General features: G+C 41.5%; 1 protein-coding gene across 4 annotated transcripts in view; it reads left to right on the forward strand.

The window, feature by feature from the left end:
• lrba (LPS-responsive vesicle trafficking, beach and anchor containing) overlaps positions 1-13,419 on the forward strand; it is a 172,709-nt gene that overhangs the window by 132,154 nt on the left and 27,136 nt on the right. For all 4 annotated transcript variants that reach the window (XM_072384884.1, XM_072384886.1, XM_072384887.1 and 1 more), the window contains exons 45-46: positions 133-252; positions 3,237-3,389. In XM_072384884.1, coding sequence (XP_072240985.1) covers positions 133-252; positions 3,237-3,389 — 273 coding nt within the window. The remainder of the gene's footprint in view (positions 1-132; positions 253-3,236; positions 3,390-13,419) is intronic.

Genomic DNA, 13,419 nt, shown 5'->3' on the forward strand with positions numbered 1-13,419 from the left:
TCTAATCTGTTGACAGATGGCTGTATTGGCATCTGTTTTTATAGCAGGGCAAACTCCCACAACTGGGCGATACCCGATGGTAGCAGTGGACTGCTCAGTTAAGATTCATAGCCTATTCTATTTATTTTCCAGGAACCCTTCACCACGTTCTTCCTGAACTTCCAAGGGGGGAAGTTTGACCACGCTGACCGCACTTTCTCCTCGGTCTCCAGGGCCTGGAGGAACTGCCAGAGAGACACATCTGATGTAAAGGTACTGCTCACATGTAACCATGCACACATGTGATTTAAAAAATATTCCTGAAAGAGTACTTGGGAAAGATAAAGTACTGAGCATTGCAGGAGAATAAATCCCCATTCAGCATCCTTACAAAGAAGAAAAAGGTTTCCAAAGGAGAAGTGTCCAGTCAGTACCAATCTTTGTCCCCATGCAATGAAAGCTTCCTGGTCTTCTGATCAAAGCATTAGACTAATCCTCATCTGTCTCAGCCGTCTGTCTCAGATTCAGCCAGCTATAACATGGACTTGAATCGCTGCCCACTGGGCCCCCAAACTGTGCTGAGCTTTTGGATTTGCCCTGCAACAGCACAGGTCATTCTCATACTGAAGGCCTTCGAACCCCCAGCGCACACTTTAACTGCTCTCCTAAAACATTTACAACTACAGTCAGACATTTGCTGTCAGAGCTGGGTTTTGCTTGCTCTCCTGGCACTGGGTCACTGGATGGGGGAACAGCAGTGGTGTTGGGGGCTTTGACGCTTGATTGCATTTACCACCCCCCTCACGTTAGCTCTGATAAAACATATGGATTGTGTTACTCTGTAGCTGGCCAATGCTTGATTGCGAAAGCCCAACAACAGCCCTCGTTTGCTCTTTCAGTCTAGACCTGTCAATGTGGATCAAACTGTGAGAGCTCAACTTCACATCAAAACAAAGGGAAAATCTGGACCACATCAGTTTGTTTCCTAGTTCTGTTTGAATTTGTAACATTTTTGAATGAAAGTCCGCCGACTTTATCTACTTGGATGCACACATTCATGTTCTAAGCACCAGAGGAATTAGGGATGAGATGTATCAATTTGGTATGCTAAGTACACCATTTAGCTTTAGTGTTGGGGCCATTGATGGCAAATCTCTGTCCCTGCCAGAGGGCAAAAGGTCCCTGTGTTTTCATATGCCACTGCTGAAGAAGGGGTGATAATGGGTTACAACACCCAGATTCAATGTTTCTCTAGCCTGGGTGACGCTGCATTGACCTCTCATCCCCAATCCCCTGACCTCTAGCCTCAGCCTAAAGGCATCAGAGGGGTTAGAGGTAGCAACAGTGGAAGTGTAGCAGGAGAGCCCAGGGGCCAGAGCCCCTTCCAGTGACCCATGACAGGACAGGATTGGGGATCAGAGGGGCTGGCCTCTGACCAGGCTGGAGCAAAGGGGCCACTGCACATAATGGTCCATGCTAGGCAAGCTTGAGTGTTGGCGAGTAAAGCCCACGAGGTTTTGTTGATGTGTGTGGGTGCGTACGCACGCGCACGTGCGTGCGTGCGTCAAGCTGCCTCCTGCTCAAATTTACAGCAGGCTGCAGCCAGTGAACCTGGGTGAGCCAGAGGCCTCGTTAAGAGGTTGACCTTTACTTTTAGGTCAAGTTTTGTGGAGTGAAGACATTTCAGAAGTGAGGAAGTCTTGTCGTTTTTAAACCTGTGTGTTTGCTTGATCATTTGATTGGATGTTTTCACCCCATCAATGAGAGGTGGAAATGTTGAGCAGCTAATTTGCTATACTGCTATAGTCCTCTTACTGAGTCGTGTTCCTTTGTAGATTCAGAGAACACATCGCACATGTCCTGCTTCCTCGGGTTTTAGTGTTAAGCGCTTGAATGTTCCCTTGCAGCCTGTTGAGGGAGGTGAGGTGTGTGTTGTCTGATGATGGATTGTGAACATGACTGTGCCTTTTGTGTGGAACGGTCACTCAGCACTTGTAGTCAAAGGAGCTTTTTTTTTTTATAGATCACCAAAACAAATCCTGTCAATTGGTCATTTAATCTATCTTGTTATCCCTAAGTGTTGGACTAACTATTCCATACAACTCAGTTTAGTGTAAGAGTTGTTCTTCTATGTTTATGTCACATTTCCAGGCATATATACTGCCCACCGTAATGTAAGAGTAAAGCAATTCTTTGTGTTGTAAAGTTCTTATGAAGACATTAGGAAAGCTATGTTAACAACATCCAGTGTTCACTCTGCTTTATGAGTTGCATGCAGCCAGAAACGAAGCATCCTTGTATGCTGATTGATTTGTATTTTGAGAAACATGCAAACAACAGTAACACTACAGCGAGAGCCTGGAGGGCAACGCTGATTCATCTACATGTTTTGGAAGCTCAAACTCCATCTTAATGTTTATACTCACTGCCGCAAGTTCTGCTTTGTTAAAAATGACGAACGACTAAACATATAAGGTTACTTCTTCTGTCATAAGTGCCTTTCTCTTCACCTTCCCGCAGTTTGAAAATATGTTTTATTGTTTGGGACAGCCAGATAAAATCAACACATTTACAAAATTTCGCTGACTTATTTATTTATTTTTAAAAAAAGATTTTCTCTCTGTTTAGGAAAAAAAAAAGAAGGGGAAATTAGGGGAAAACCGTTTTCTTTTGTTTGCTTCTTTAACACAAAGAACATGAACATTTCCAAATAGTAAAAAACTACAGACAAGCACACTCTGGTTTTACCCTGAGAAATAGTACCAAATAGTACCATTATGACGCATAGAAAATTTCATTCTTTTTCAGAGAAATCGGATATTTTAATTAGATCCTATTTTTACTGTCCTCACAGTTATTTGCGACTGATCTGATCTGATTTGTGTCATCAACCTGTGTGGAAATGATGCTGTGGTAAATACAGCTTTGATAACTATGTGGTGACGCATCTTAATAAAGTTGTTTTGTTACAGTAGTTTTCTTCAAGCTTTGTAAGTTCAGAAATCTAGCCCTGAATTGCCACTGGACTTGCAGATTTTTAAGGGGGAATCTTTTACAGAGTTCTCAGAGCTTCCAGGATGAACTTAATGTCCTTCCTTCCTTCCTTCCTTCAGCACCTCCGTTTTACCCTTAACTTAACCTGCGTGTTCTGTTGAAGACCGTGACACAGTTAGGATGTTCGCATCTGATTTTTGTTTGTTGTGCTGTAATTAACCATTTTGGAAGTTCACTCGTGTCTCTGTGCTGTTCCAACTCAGGAGCTGATTCCAGAGTTCTACTATCTACCTGAGATGTTTGTCAACACCAATAATTACAATCTGGGCGTGATGGAGGACAGCACAGTAGTCTCTGATGTGGATCTTCCACCTTGGGCCAAAAACCCAGAGGAGTTTGTGCGCATTAACCGACAGGTAAGACACAAAATACTCAGATCCATAAAGCACGTTAAGGCAGGAGAACAGATTTTCCGATTCTGACTAAGAACACTCTGAAGTCCAAATCCAGCTGTTGTTAATTCCCTAAAAATGTATCTGTGCTCCACAATATTCTACCTTTCAAAGTTTGGCCTTAAAATGGCTTGGGTACAACTCTACACCCTTTTACTTATTTCATGAGTTTCTGTTTCTGTTCGCACCCACCAAGCAAATGTTCAGGATTGTTTCCTGCAATCGCACATATGGCTGCCTGATCTGATAACTGCAGATGATATTCTGTAGATTAAAAGCAGAAATGGTCAGCCAAGAACTGATGACTGATGGACAACTGATGAGGATAAAACTTGATTTTTAGCAGAGCAGGACTTGAATGCTGCCAGCTTCATCCCACTCCATTTACATACACCTGCGTGTCTTTCATGTCACATAACCCAGACTGACTCAAGTAAAATTTTTTTCAACCCTTGCTGGGAATGCTAATTTAAAGAGACAGTGTTATTTCCCGAGCCACTCAGTTCTTCCTGTTACCTGAGCCTCTCACTTCTCTGACTTACCCGAGCTCTCAGATTTTGTTTTGTTGGCAGAGTGGTCCAGTATTGCCTCACCTAGTATCCGTATCCACCCCACCATCTCTCAGAGACACAGCTGGAGCATGTTGTCGTGTGTGATTGCAACCGTGTCTCTTTGCAAATTGGGAAATATCTTCTTTCTGATCTCCCCGTCCCGTCAGCTCAAGTCCCAAACAGAGTGCGTATTTGTGCATATTGTGTATTATCATCTAGATGTTTGCTCCTCTGCCGTCCACAACACGTACAAGCCAGCCTCTGGAATAACTTAACTATTTGGATCAAAGTGAATATTCTGCTATTGAAGGTAAAAAGCGATGAGTTAGCTTTTTCTGATGTCTTGCACTGCTTATCATCTCCACATTTGTTGACTTTGTGCATTTTTAATAACACTCAAAGGACAAGTTAGTCTTGTGTGCGTGGGTTAAGAAATAGCTTAAGTGTGAATTAATATACAAATAAATCTGGTGTTTGTCTTTACATTTCAGAGACCACATTTCCCTTTTCATCCATATTTTTTTTGGGTAACAACATTTGTAGCTTTGGGTGTGATGTGTACCCACAGTAGTAATGGGTGCTGATGAGGCTGGCTGTGCTCTATGACCTGTGTAGTCTTGTGGTGGGGTCTGTTAACCAGCCTGCTGATATGACCATGACTCGATCATTAATCACACCCTTTCCCTCTCTCTTGCTGGCTGTCAGAACGGTCTCTAGGCTAATGTTGATGTATCAGGGGACTCTTGTGGTAGAGGCTTGCTGTTTTAGGGACTGAGGACTTGTGTAATTTGTGGTTGCAAAGATTAGGAGATATTTGGATGTTGGGAATGTAGGACTTGTCATGTCGTCCAGAAACAGGTTTTTCATTATTTTTAAAAACTTTTACTCAGAGCTACTTTAAATTCTACAATAAATTGAAGAAAATCAGCAGACTTAGAAGGATATTATTGTAAATGTTAGTTGCAGACCTATTTAATTTTTTATGATTTCAGTTTTCATAGTTCTATTGTCTCATTTAGAAGTTAAAATGATTTTTTTTTTTGTTGAATACTGCCTTTGATTTTGTACAACACTCTGAACCCCGAGCAGTCTGGTCCTTTTTATTTTTTTTCTGTAACAGTTTTACTCACGATAGGCAACATTGTCTCTGCATTTATTATCCTGAACCTCTATAAACAAAACAGTCGTGGCTAGAACATTCAAAAATAAGAAATATCTATTCTTTAGTGTAACGGTTACCTTTAAGTTGCACTGTGGTGAAATACTTTCACTGTTAAAAAATATCATTCGAATAATATGTTTGTACACACTAAAGTTCGGTCATAACAGTAACTTTGCAGAAATCTAATGGTTAGAATATCTGCATATATGCGCTTGGCTGCTGTAAGCACAAAGCGGCTTTTCATTCTCGTCTCCTTTCGCTCCCACAATTTCCTCTGCTCCTTTCCTCTGTGCCTAATTTACTGCTGAGGCAGTTTGGTCTGGTCCAAGAAGTCTGCACTCATACTAGATACCTGCTACATGCTGCTCTCTGGCTGATAATATTTCAGTCTGCAGCCTCTTTCTCTATTTTGAGCAAATTGAGATATTGATCCGACGTGCAGCCGAGCCCATCAAGCAGGTGGAGGTGCTTGGAAACATAACCAGCTCAAAGAAACAAGGGCTCTCATTACAGGGAAGCCTGAGAGTTTGACTTTCACTATAACATAGATGCATAGTGTGAGTGTCGGTGGACTTTGCCAATTCATTACCCCCTAAGGTTTTATTAGGTCATGAAATTATTCATCAGGCTGACAATTAGGGGTCAGACCTTGCAGTATTTTCTGTGAAAACGTTGACTTTGATCAGTTAACATGCAGTAATGCTGCGAATTTCACCATCATGAGAATACTAATTGTATAGTTGTAGAGATCACAGACCAATGACAAGGTGTAGGGAGGCATGTGTGGGTGGACAGGTCTCTGGTCATGACAGATAGCTGACATTAGAGGGTGTCAGCTGGCAACTGTGGTGCTGTTGCGAGAGAGATGAGCATGGTGAAGGGGAGAAAAGAAGAGCGAAGGAGTTAATGGACTGTTTGGCTCTCTTAGCAATTCTGCTGCTAATGGCCTCACAACACAAGGATAGACAGCAGGAGAGAACACGCAAACACACGCTAATGCACGGATGCCATAAACACACACATGCCTGCTGTCTCCACTCTGGTTATGAGCCTTAGATGATTAACAGCTAATTAGGGCTCAATCTGGAGAGGCCATTAAAAGCCTCTCTCAGTAAAGGATTTTGCTGGCGTGCAAAACGGCGGCTTGTTTTTGTTGTTGTGAGGGAGAGTTGTGTGGTTGGTAATAAAAAAAAAAATTTTTTTTTAAAAAGATCTGGAAGATGTAAACATTACATCAAACTGTAGCCTGGTTTCTACTGCTCTGCTGGTGGAAATGTCATAGTTCATCACTAATGTTTAGCAAGAAGTGTGTTGCGTGGCAACAGATTAGCTGCAAGTGTGCGTCTACACGGCTTACACAACACCACGGGCTCCACTTCACAACCGCAAGTTTGATATGCTGAGGAATAGCTGGATTTTAGACAGACTTGCTGGAGACTAAGCACCTCGGCGCTTCGAGATAAGCCTGCACCACAACTACACTGAAGTGCCTACAGTATACTTAAAGGCTTGCTTGTAAAGGCACACTCCCTTTTTCCTGGTCCATCACACAGCCACACACACATCCATGGAAGAGGTCTTGAGGCGGCATGCCACAGAGATCAGGGCCTGCTTGTTGTCTTTACCAGGAGGTCGTAGGAGAGGTTAAGAACTTGATCCCTCCTCCAACAGATAACTACATTTCTCAAGGCTCTGTCATCTCCTGTGACATTCCACTATATATAACTATATCTAACCTCTCAGCTCTGCTAACTATTCACGCAACAGCATGTGTTTACATGTGTAAAACGTCATGTTATTTGTCTGCACACGTGTCGGTCGTTTATCCGTGCTGGAGATCAGCAGCAGCCTAAACCACATTCTCTTATGGCAGCAGTCTGCTTTTGGGTGAAGTTCGATTTAGTCAAATAATGCAGCGATTTGTTGGGCCATATTTCGCGTGTTTGGTTCCTTTCAGTCATCTGTGCTCCTGTAGTGCTGTTGACAGAGCTCCCAGCCACACACATTGAGAGGCAGCACGGGATTTTTAGTTTTTTCTTCCCACAATAAAGCATCTGCTCACTCAAAGCAGTTACAGAGACACCAGCGAAACTACCCTCACAGAAGGAAAGAGACCTACTTCTCATGGAATGGGCAAAGCCAGCTGAGTGATGGGTCACAAGCTGATTCTGAGTGGCTTGCCCACAGGTCTGCACTACATGTGCTCTCACTGCAAATACATCTCTTTTCTATGGCTGGAAGATGCCTGGGCAGCTTGTAATTATTCAGACAAGAACGCGAATGCCTCCCAGTAATTATGTGTAGAATTTTAAACCCTATTGGTGCTTTGGGGTGATATTCGTTAAATGTAAGAGTCTTTGGATGCAAAACAAGTGAAACTTAAGTTTCATATGCACCTTTGATGCCTGTGCTTTGACATAAGCATGCGAGATCAATCCCTTTACTGGAGGGACGGCATATGCCTGGAATGTGGTAAATACTAAATATACCCAAACTAGTTGGGTATCTGCTGTAGAGACTTCTGCATCTGTAGCTGCTTCCTAATTAATTCTCCCCTTGCCAGATCGAAATGATCTGCTGAATTGAAAACCATTCACTACGCCTCCATCAAAATGTTAGCCAGTTTTACTGCACACCAAGCTGGCAGTTAGTTATCTTATAAGGCATTAACAGTGGAATGAGGAAATGTACAATGGTTTAAAAGTGTTAACCCTACAGAGAATAAAGACCCAACGCTATCTCTGGATACCAATATCGATAAAATCATTATGTTAACATATGGATGTTTTAATAATACACACACAATGATATTGATGTTTGTTCTCAGTTAATAAAAAAGACAATTTAACCATATGTGACCAAATAATCTGCAGAAGACACTAATGCTAATATGTAATGTAGCTTAGTCCTTACAGTCAAATCTGTAAATGTTTGGTGATGCCTGGTACTTATATATGGAGTTAGAATTTTTTAAGACCAGAATGGCAGCATGGAACTGGATACTACTGCTTTTAAGTCATCGGCCAGTTGACAACCTATGAAGTTTTCCTATTACCACTCTTTACTATGGAGAGCATCTTTTTCCGATTATCACCTTTACTTAATTCATGATCAGATATATCATATTGATGCTCAACCTACAGAAACATTTAAGAAAATTTTAGCCTAAACTTAGTTTAGTTGCAATGAGATGACCGGTTCTAATTGCTCAGTGATTGTGAGTCTTACGTTTGACCTTACAGCTGATTGGGTGGTGGGGACGTTGCAATAATCCTGCCTGCAGAGGTGAATTTACATGGCTGCTAAAAGACGAGTGTCATATCAACAGGAGCAAAATCACCTTTACACCCAAGCTCCACACTGCAGCACTTTGAAGCTCTTTCTCTGAAGTTTGTCAGCTTTATTTGCTGACAGCCATTCACACCCTAACACAAACTTAGTCATAATCAGTAGTCCATCACCCGACCAGAACACCATTACGTCACTGCGAGGCTGTTTTTGCCATTTGATAACAGTTTAAAAGTATTATCACCGGTGGTGAAACATTGTGGGACACTTGTTGATGTGTGCATTCATTCAGCGACTCTATCTTTGAAATATGACTGACAGTGGGATAGAGAGGACAAAAGCACGTCCCACATTTTTTCCCACAAGACGTACAGCTACCATAATGGATCCGAAGCTTAGACCACCAGCTATACAAAGTCAAAGATCATGACTGTTTACTTTCACCTCTCATCCACACAGCACTCTTAGATCAGACAGCCACTGGGAGCGACACCAGGCTGTTCCCACCAGCCTCCGCATCTTCTCAATGTAACCCCAGTGGAGCTCATGTGTGAGCTGAGGTAAACCACTGCAAGTACTTATTCACTTGTGAATGACTGAGTAAGTGAAAATCTTCACGTCGTCTAGCCCAGCGTGGCTTCATATAACAAAACATGGTTTACCATGTTAGGCTAGCACTAATCCATTCCCCTGGTGTGTCTCCACTGAAAGCTGTGCTTTAGGATGAGAACTAGCATTAGGGCGGGGGGTTATCTGGCTAATGTCAAACAGCGCTCACTGTAGGGGTATTGCCATGCATAAGAGCAGACATGTTTACTGTGTGCTCAGTGTTTTATGAGCTGTCCCCGCTTATTCCTAGCCTCCCCCTGTATCCTGCTCTTCTCCCCCTCCTCTTCTTCAGCCTCCTCTTCAATGACGTAATGGAGGAGGCTAATAAGAGCCTGAGAAATTGGATGATCTACTGTTGCTGAAATACTCGCTAATGTCGTGCTTCCCCCTTTCTGCTGCACTCCTCCGAACAGTGAATCATTTAGTATCTGCCACAGTTAACTGCGATGTCCGTTTTCTGTGAAGCAACAGGACTGTCGCAAAAAAAGAAAGAACCCGTAAAGGAAGTAATGAATGAGCAAATGTATACAGAAGATTAATGAATACGGGCATGTAGACGAGTCACAATTATTTTCACAATTATTAAATTATTTCTGCATATATTTGAATAAATGTGCATTTATGTATTGTAAGAGAATTACCCTATTTTTTAAAAAAAAAAACAAGATAAAGAAAAAAGTAAAAAGAAATAAAGTAAATATATATATATATACACACACACATCTTTTTCATTGAATACACGTTGATGTACAGAAATAGAAAAGTAAATTATAACAAAGTAAATGTGAAAATGAAGGAAAATGAACTATTTTCAGTCATTTGTTTATATTATTATAATCAATAATATTTCCACATGTAACTGTTTCTGTGTTTATTTCCCAATTTATTCCATTAATATTAATTTTAAATGCGTGTTTGTTCTGTGTCCAAACCTTAGACTTATAGTGTTTTAGGATCTCTGTAGGATCTGATGATTGTTTTCGCCTTTTATTCATTCCTCATACGGCACAGCTGCAGCTCTACATGAGCAAACACCTTTAATAATCAGATTTTTCTGGGCTAACTACACTCAAGCCAACTCTATAATCCTTTGAAACAATGATGCTCTTCCTAACAGCTAAAGAAACATTACTTTACTTCACTTGGAGCCTTTCGCGCTGTTTCTGTGTTGAATCGGGTCCGACGGCTGACAGCCTTTTTTTTTTTTTTTTAAGCACTTTTTGAGATCATAGTGGACTTATTCTCGGTTCCCACTCGTGAAAATATTTTCCTAACTTTGGAATTGTATGTTTTCCATCAGAAAGCAGCTTTAACAGTTTTTCTACGTTTGAAACATTTACATTTTTACAGATTATCCTTTCGAACGCATCACGCTCTTCATATTATGTGTTAAAGCGTCATTATTTCTCCCTCACTTTGAGAGAAGCGTAGCCAAAACTTCTGGGTAAAGCAGATAATGCTCATGCAATCGGTAACGTTTGCCTCACTTTCCGAGCTGTAAATGAGACCAAATCCTCAAAGGCGTGTTTGTTTTGTTTCCCAGTCTCTCCTCATTCTACTTCTTTTCACCCGATAACATGATATTGTTTCTCTTCAAGTGGGCAAGAGATGGGGAAGAAAGATGGGAGGAGAGAATTGGGGTTAGAGTTTCGGGTTCCACTTGCCAGCGAGCGCCTCCATTGAACCTCAGCCAGAACTCTCACAGTCGTGACCTTTCTAATTAGTTGAGTAGAAAGGGGGATGGAACTGAAGTAACATCTGGGCTGGAGTTGGTGTGTGCGAATATGAGAATAAAGGAAATGGTTCGTTAGCTGCGTGGCTGCTCAAAAGATCTCATTCCTTACGTCATCCATTGCTTTTTTTCCTTCCTCTTGCATACTGGGCCCCTCTTTCTCTCCAGCCTCCCTCTGTCTGCTTCAAAATGACAATCGGCTTCTCATCTACAGCGAGCTAAATAAGCCCTTTAATCAGAGTGCTTGTCAACCTCAGGCCAAAGCAGCTCCAGAGGAGTTGATCTAAAGGATCGGATGACTTGTAGAAGGCATGAGGGAAAGAAGAGTGGCATTAAAAGTGAGAGAATAAGTAGACAGGAAAATAAAAGGCGGCTGTTGAACTTGGAGGATGAAAAGAGAATCTAAACAAGAGAGAGATATTAAAGTTGGATTAAAGTAGGAGGAATAGTCTGGCTTCCATTAAAGATAATGATGTCTCGTGTACTAAACACATGCGCGATTTAAACACTCATTGATAACCATGGGGGGAAGAAGTAAATAACAAAGGATCCAAACTGAATTAGCGAAATAAGGGTCAGGATGTTGGCATCAGCAGACTCCTGTTCGTTATTTTTTCTACATACCGGTAAATCATTTTCATTCAACTTAGTTTCACCTCATATTTTACCCCACTTACCCCTTACTATTTGAACAACTTTCGCGATTAGATGGAAAGTTACATTTGATGTAGTAAAAGCCACAACAGAAAGACATGACAGAACATGGCTTAATCTACTGTAACTAGTGATACTTGGCTTGGAAGTCTAATTTTTCGCCTGCTGTTTCGTGTCACACATGCTGTGACTGTGGTCTTCGGGATGTTTTGATCAGCTTGTTCTTTAAAAGATCTAATATATGCAGACCTGACAAAAAAAAAAGAAAGGAAAAAGCAACACCGGCGACACTTTGCATAGAACACGTGCATTCAGTTAAACGCCATTACTGACACACACTGGTGGCAATGGCATGCAAATGAGAGGATTGATTTGTTAAGTGATGTTTTAACATCCTTACAGACAGCTTTCCATAAGTCTTTAAAAGGGTTTTTTAGGACCAGTGCAGGAAGAAGGAAAGCGCTCACTGTCACCTCGTTAATAGTGAAGTGAAATCCAGCTCAATCCAGATCATAAAGCTAACCACAAACCACAACGAGGTACAGAAACTTCACTGATGGGTCCAGCGAAAGGCCTTTAGCCTGGGAAGCTTTAAAGCAGGCAAAGATGATCATTACAACAAGCAGAAAGGAGGCGAATTATATATAAATAGTAACAATAAATCTACCACCTGCAACCAAAAAAAAACCGTATTCCAGTTACTGATTTTGGGATTAGGCATTGTCGGTTTGCCTCTCAGGACTCAGTAATCCCGCGTTAATGTCCACCAGCTGGTTAATTGCAATCAGTTGGTGTCTCTTGTGCGATGTCTCAAACTGGGATAATGTGTCTTTAATTCTCCCTCTAAAGCAAAAACATATTGACAGACCATAGTCAAGCTTTTTTTTTTTTTTTTTTAATTATTTATTTTTTTAGCATTTGTGGTTTTCTTTATAAGCTTCAAGTCCACACTCAAGCTACAGCTGTCTCACAAAGGAGAGAATGAAAGTAATCCGAGACTTACACACAGATGAGGCTTGTTCGTTGTGATGCATTTTCGTCGGAATTCACATCTCAGCCCGTCAAATTGGCACAGGAGCAAAATAAACATGTTCTGTAGAAAGAGCGCATGCAGTTATGTGTGTTTGTATACATGTTGGCTTTTATGAGGGGGAAAACGATTAGGATAAATGGATCATTCTTCCACACTGGAGAATATTCCAATTTTTTTGTGTTGCCGCTGGAATCGAATCGCAGCACACAACAAAGGGGGACCCCTCACACTTCAAAGGTGTACTTCGTCAAATCTGTAACAATAGAAACGAGGGTTTCGAGTGACTTCTACCCCCTGTCAGCATTTACATAAAAGCATGCTAAATTATTCATTAATTATCAGAGAGTCCCCTGTGGGTGGGGAAGACGCACACACTGGCTGCTAATTGGCACATCAATAATCCAGCCTGGTTCTCCTGAAGTGGCACCAGATCCCACCTCAGGAATCTGCTTCGTGCCCCAACCTTCTGCTCAGACATTTCTACAGTGTGGCACCACACGAGGAAACGTTTCCACACCTGCTCACTTTTTTTTGCGGGTTTGATTGGAACGCACCTAATCTCTGGCCTTTACAGATAATAATTCTACATCAAATAACTCCAGCTCCATACATCTTGATACGATTAGAACATTTTGATACCATGGATAATTTCATCATGTGTTTTATTGAAATGCCATTACAGCGCCGTGGTTTGTGTTCACTCGCATCTCACCGTACACCGCTGTGAAATTGTTCAAATTAAGTTAAAGAACAAAGTTGGCGATGATTTATGGTTTTACAATAAAAGTACAAATACCCAAACGTGTGTTACTCGGTGCTTTCGAACTTCCCTACCCCATCAGTGCCACCCAACCACATGACTGTCTGAACATAAGTCCTAAATGTGCAGATTTCCGCTTTAAAGTCATTTACTGTAGTATTTGGCCTCAGTAGTTTTTTTTTTAGGAGACGTCACTAACATGCAT

Source organism: Leuresthes tenuis, unplaced genomic scaffold, assembly GCF_036924035.1.
Source record: "Leuresthes tenuis unplaced genomic scaffold, fLeuTen1.0.hap1 SCAF_4, whole genome shotgun sequence".
Lineage (NCBI taxonomy): Eukaryota > Metazoa > Chordata > Actinopteri > Atheriniformes > Atherinopsidae > Leuresthes > Leuresthes tenuis.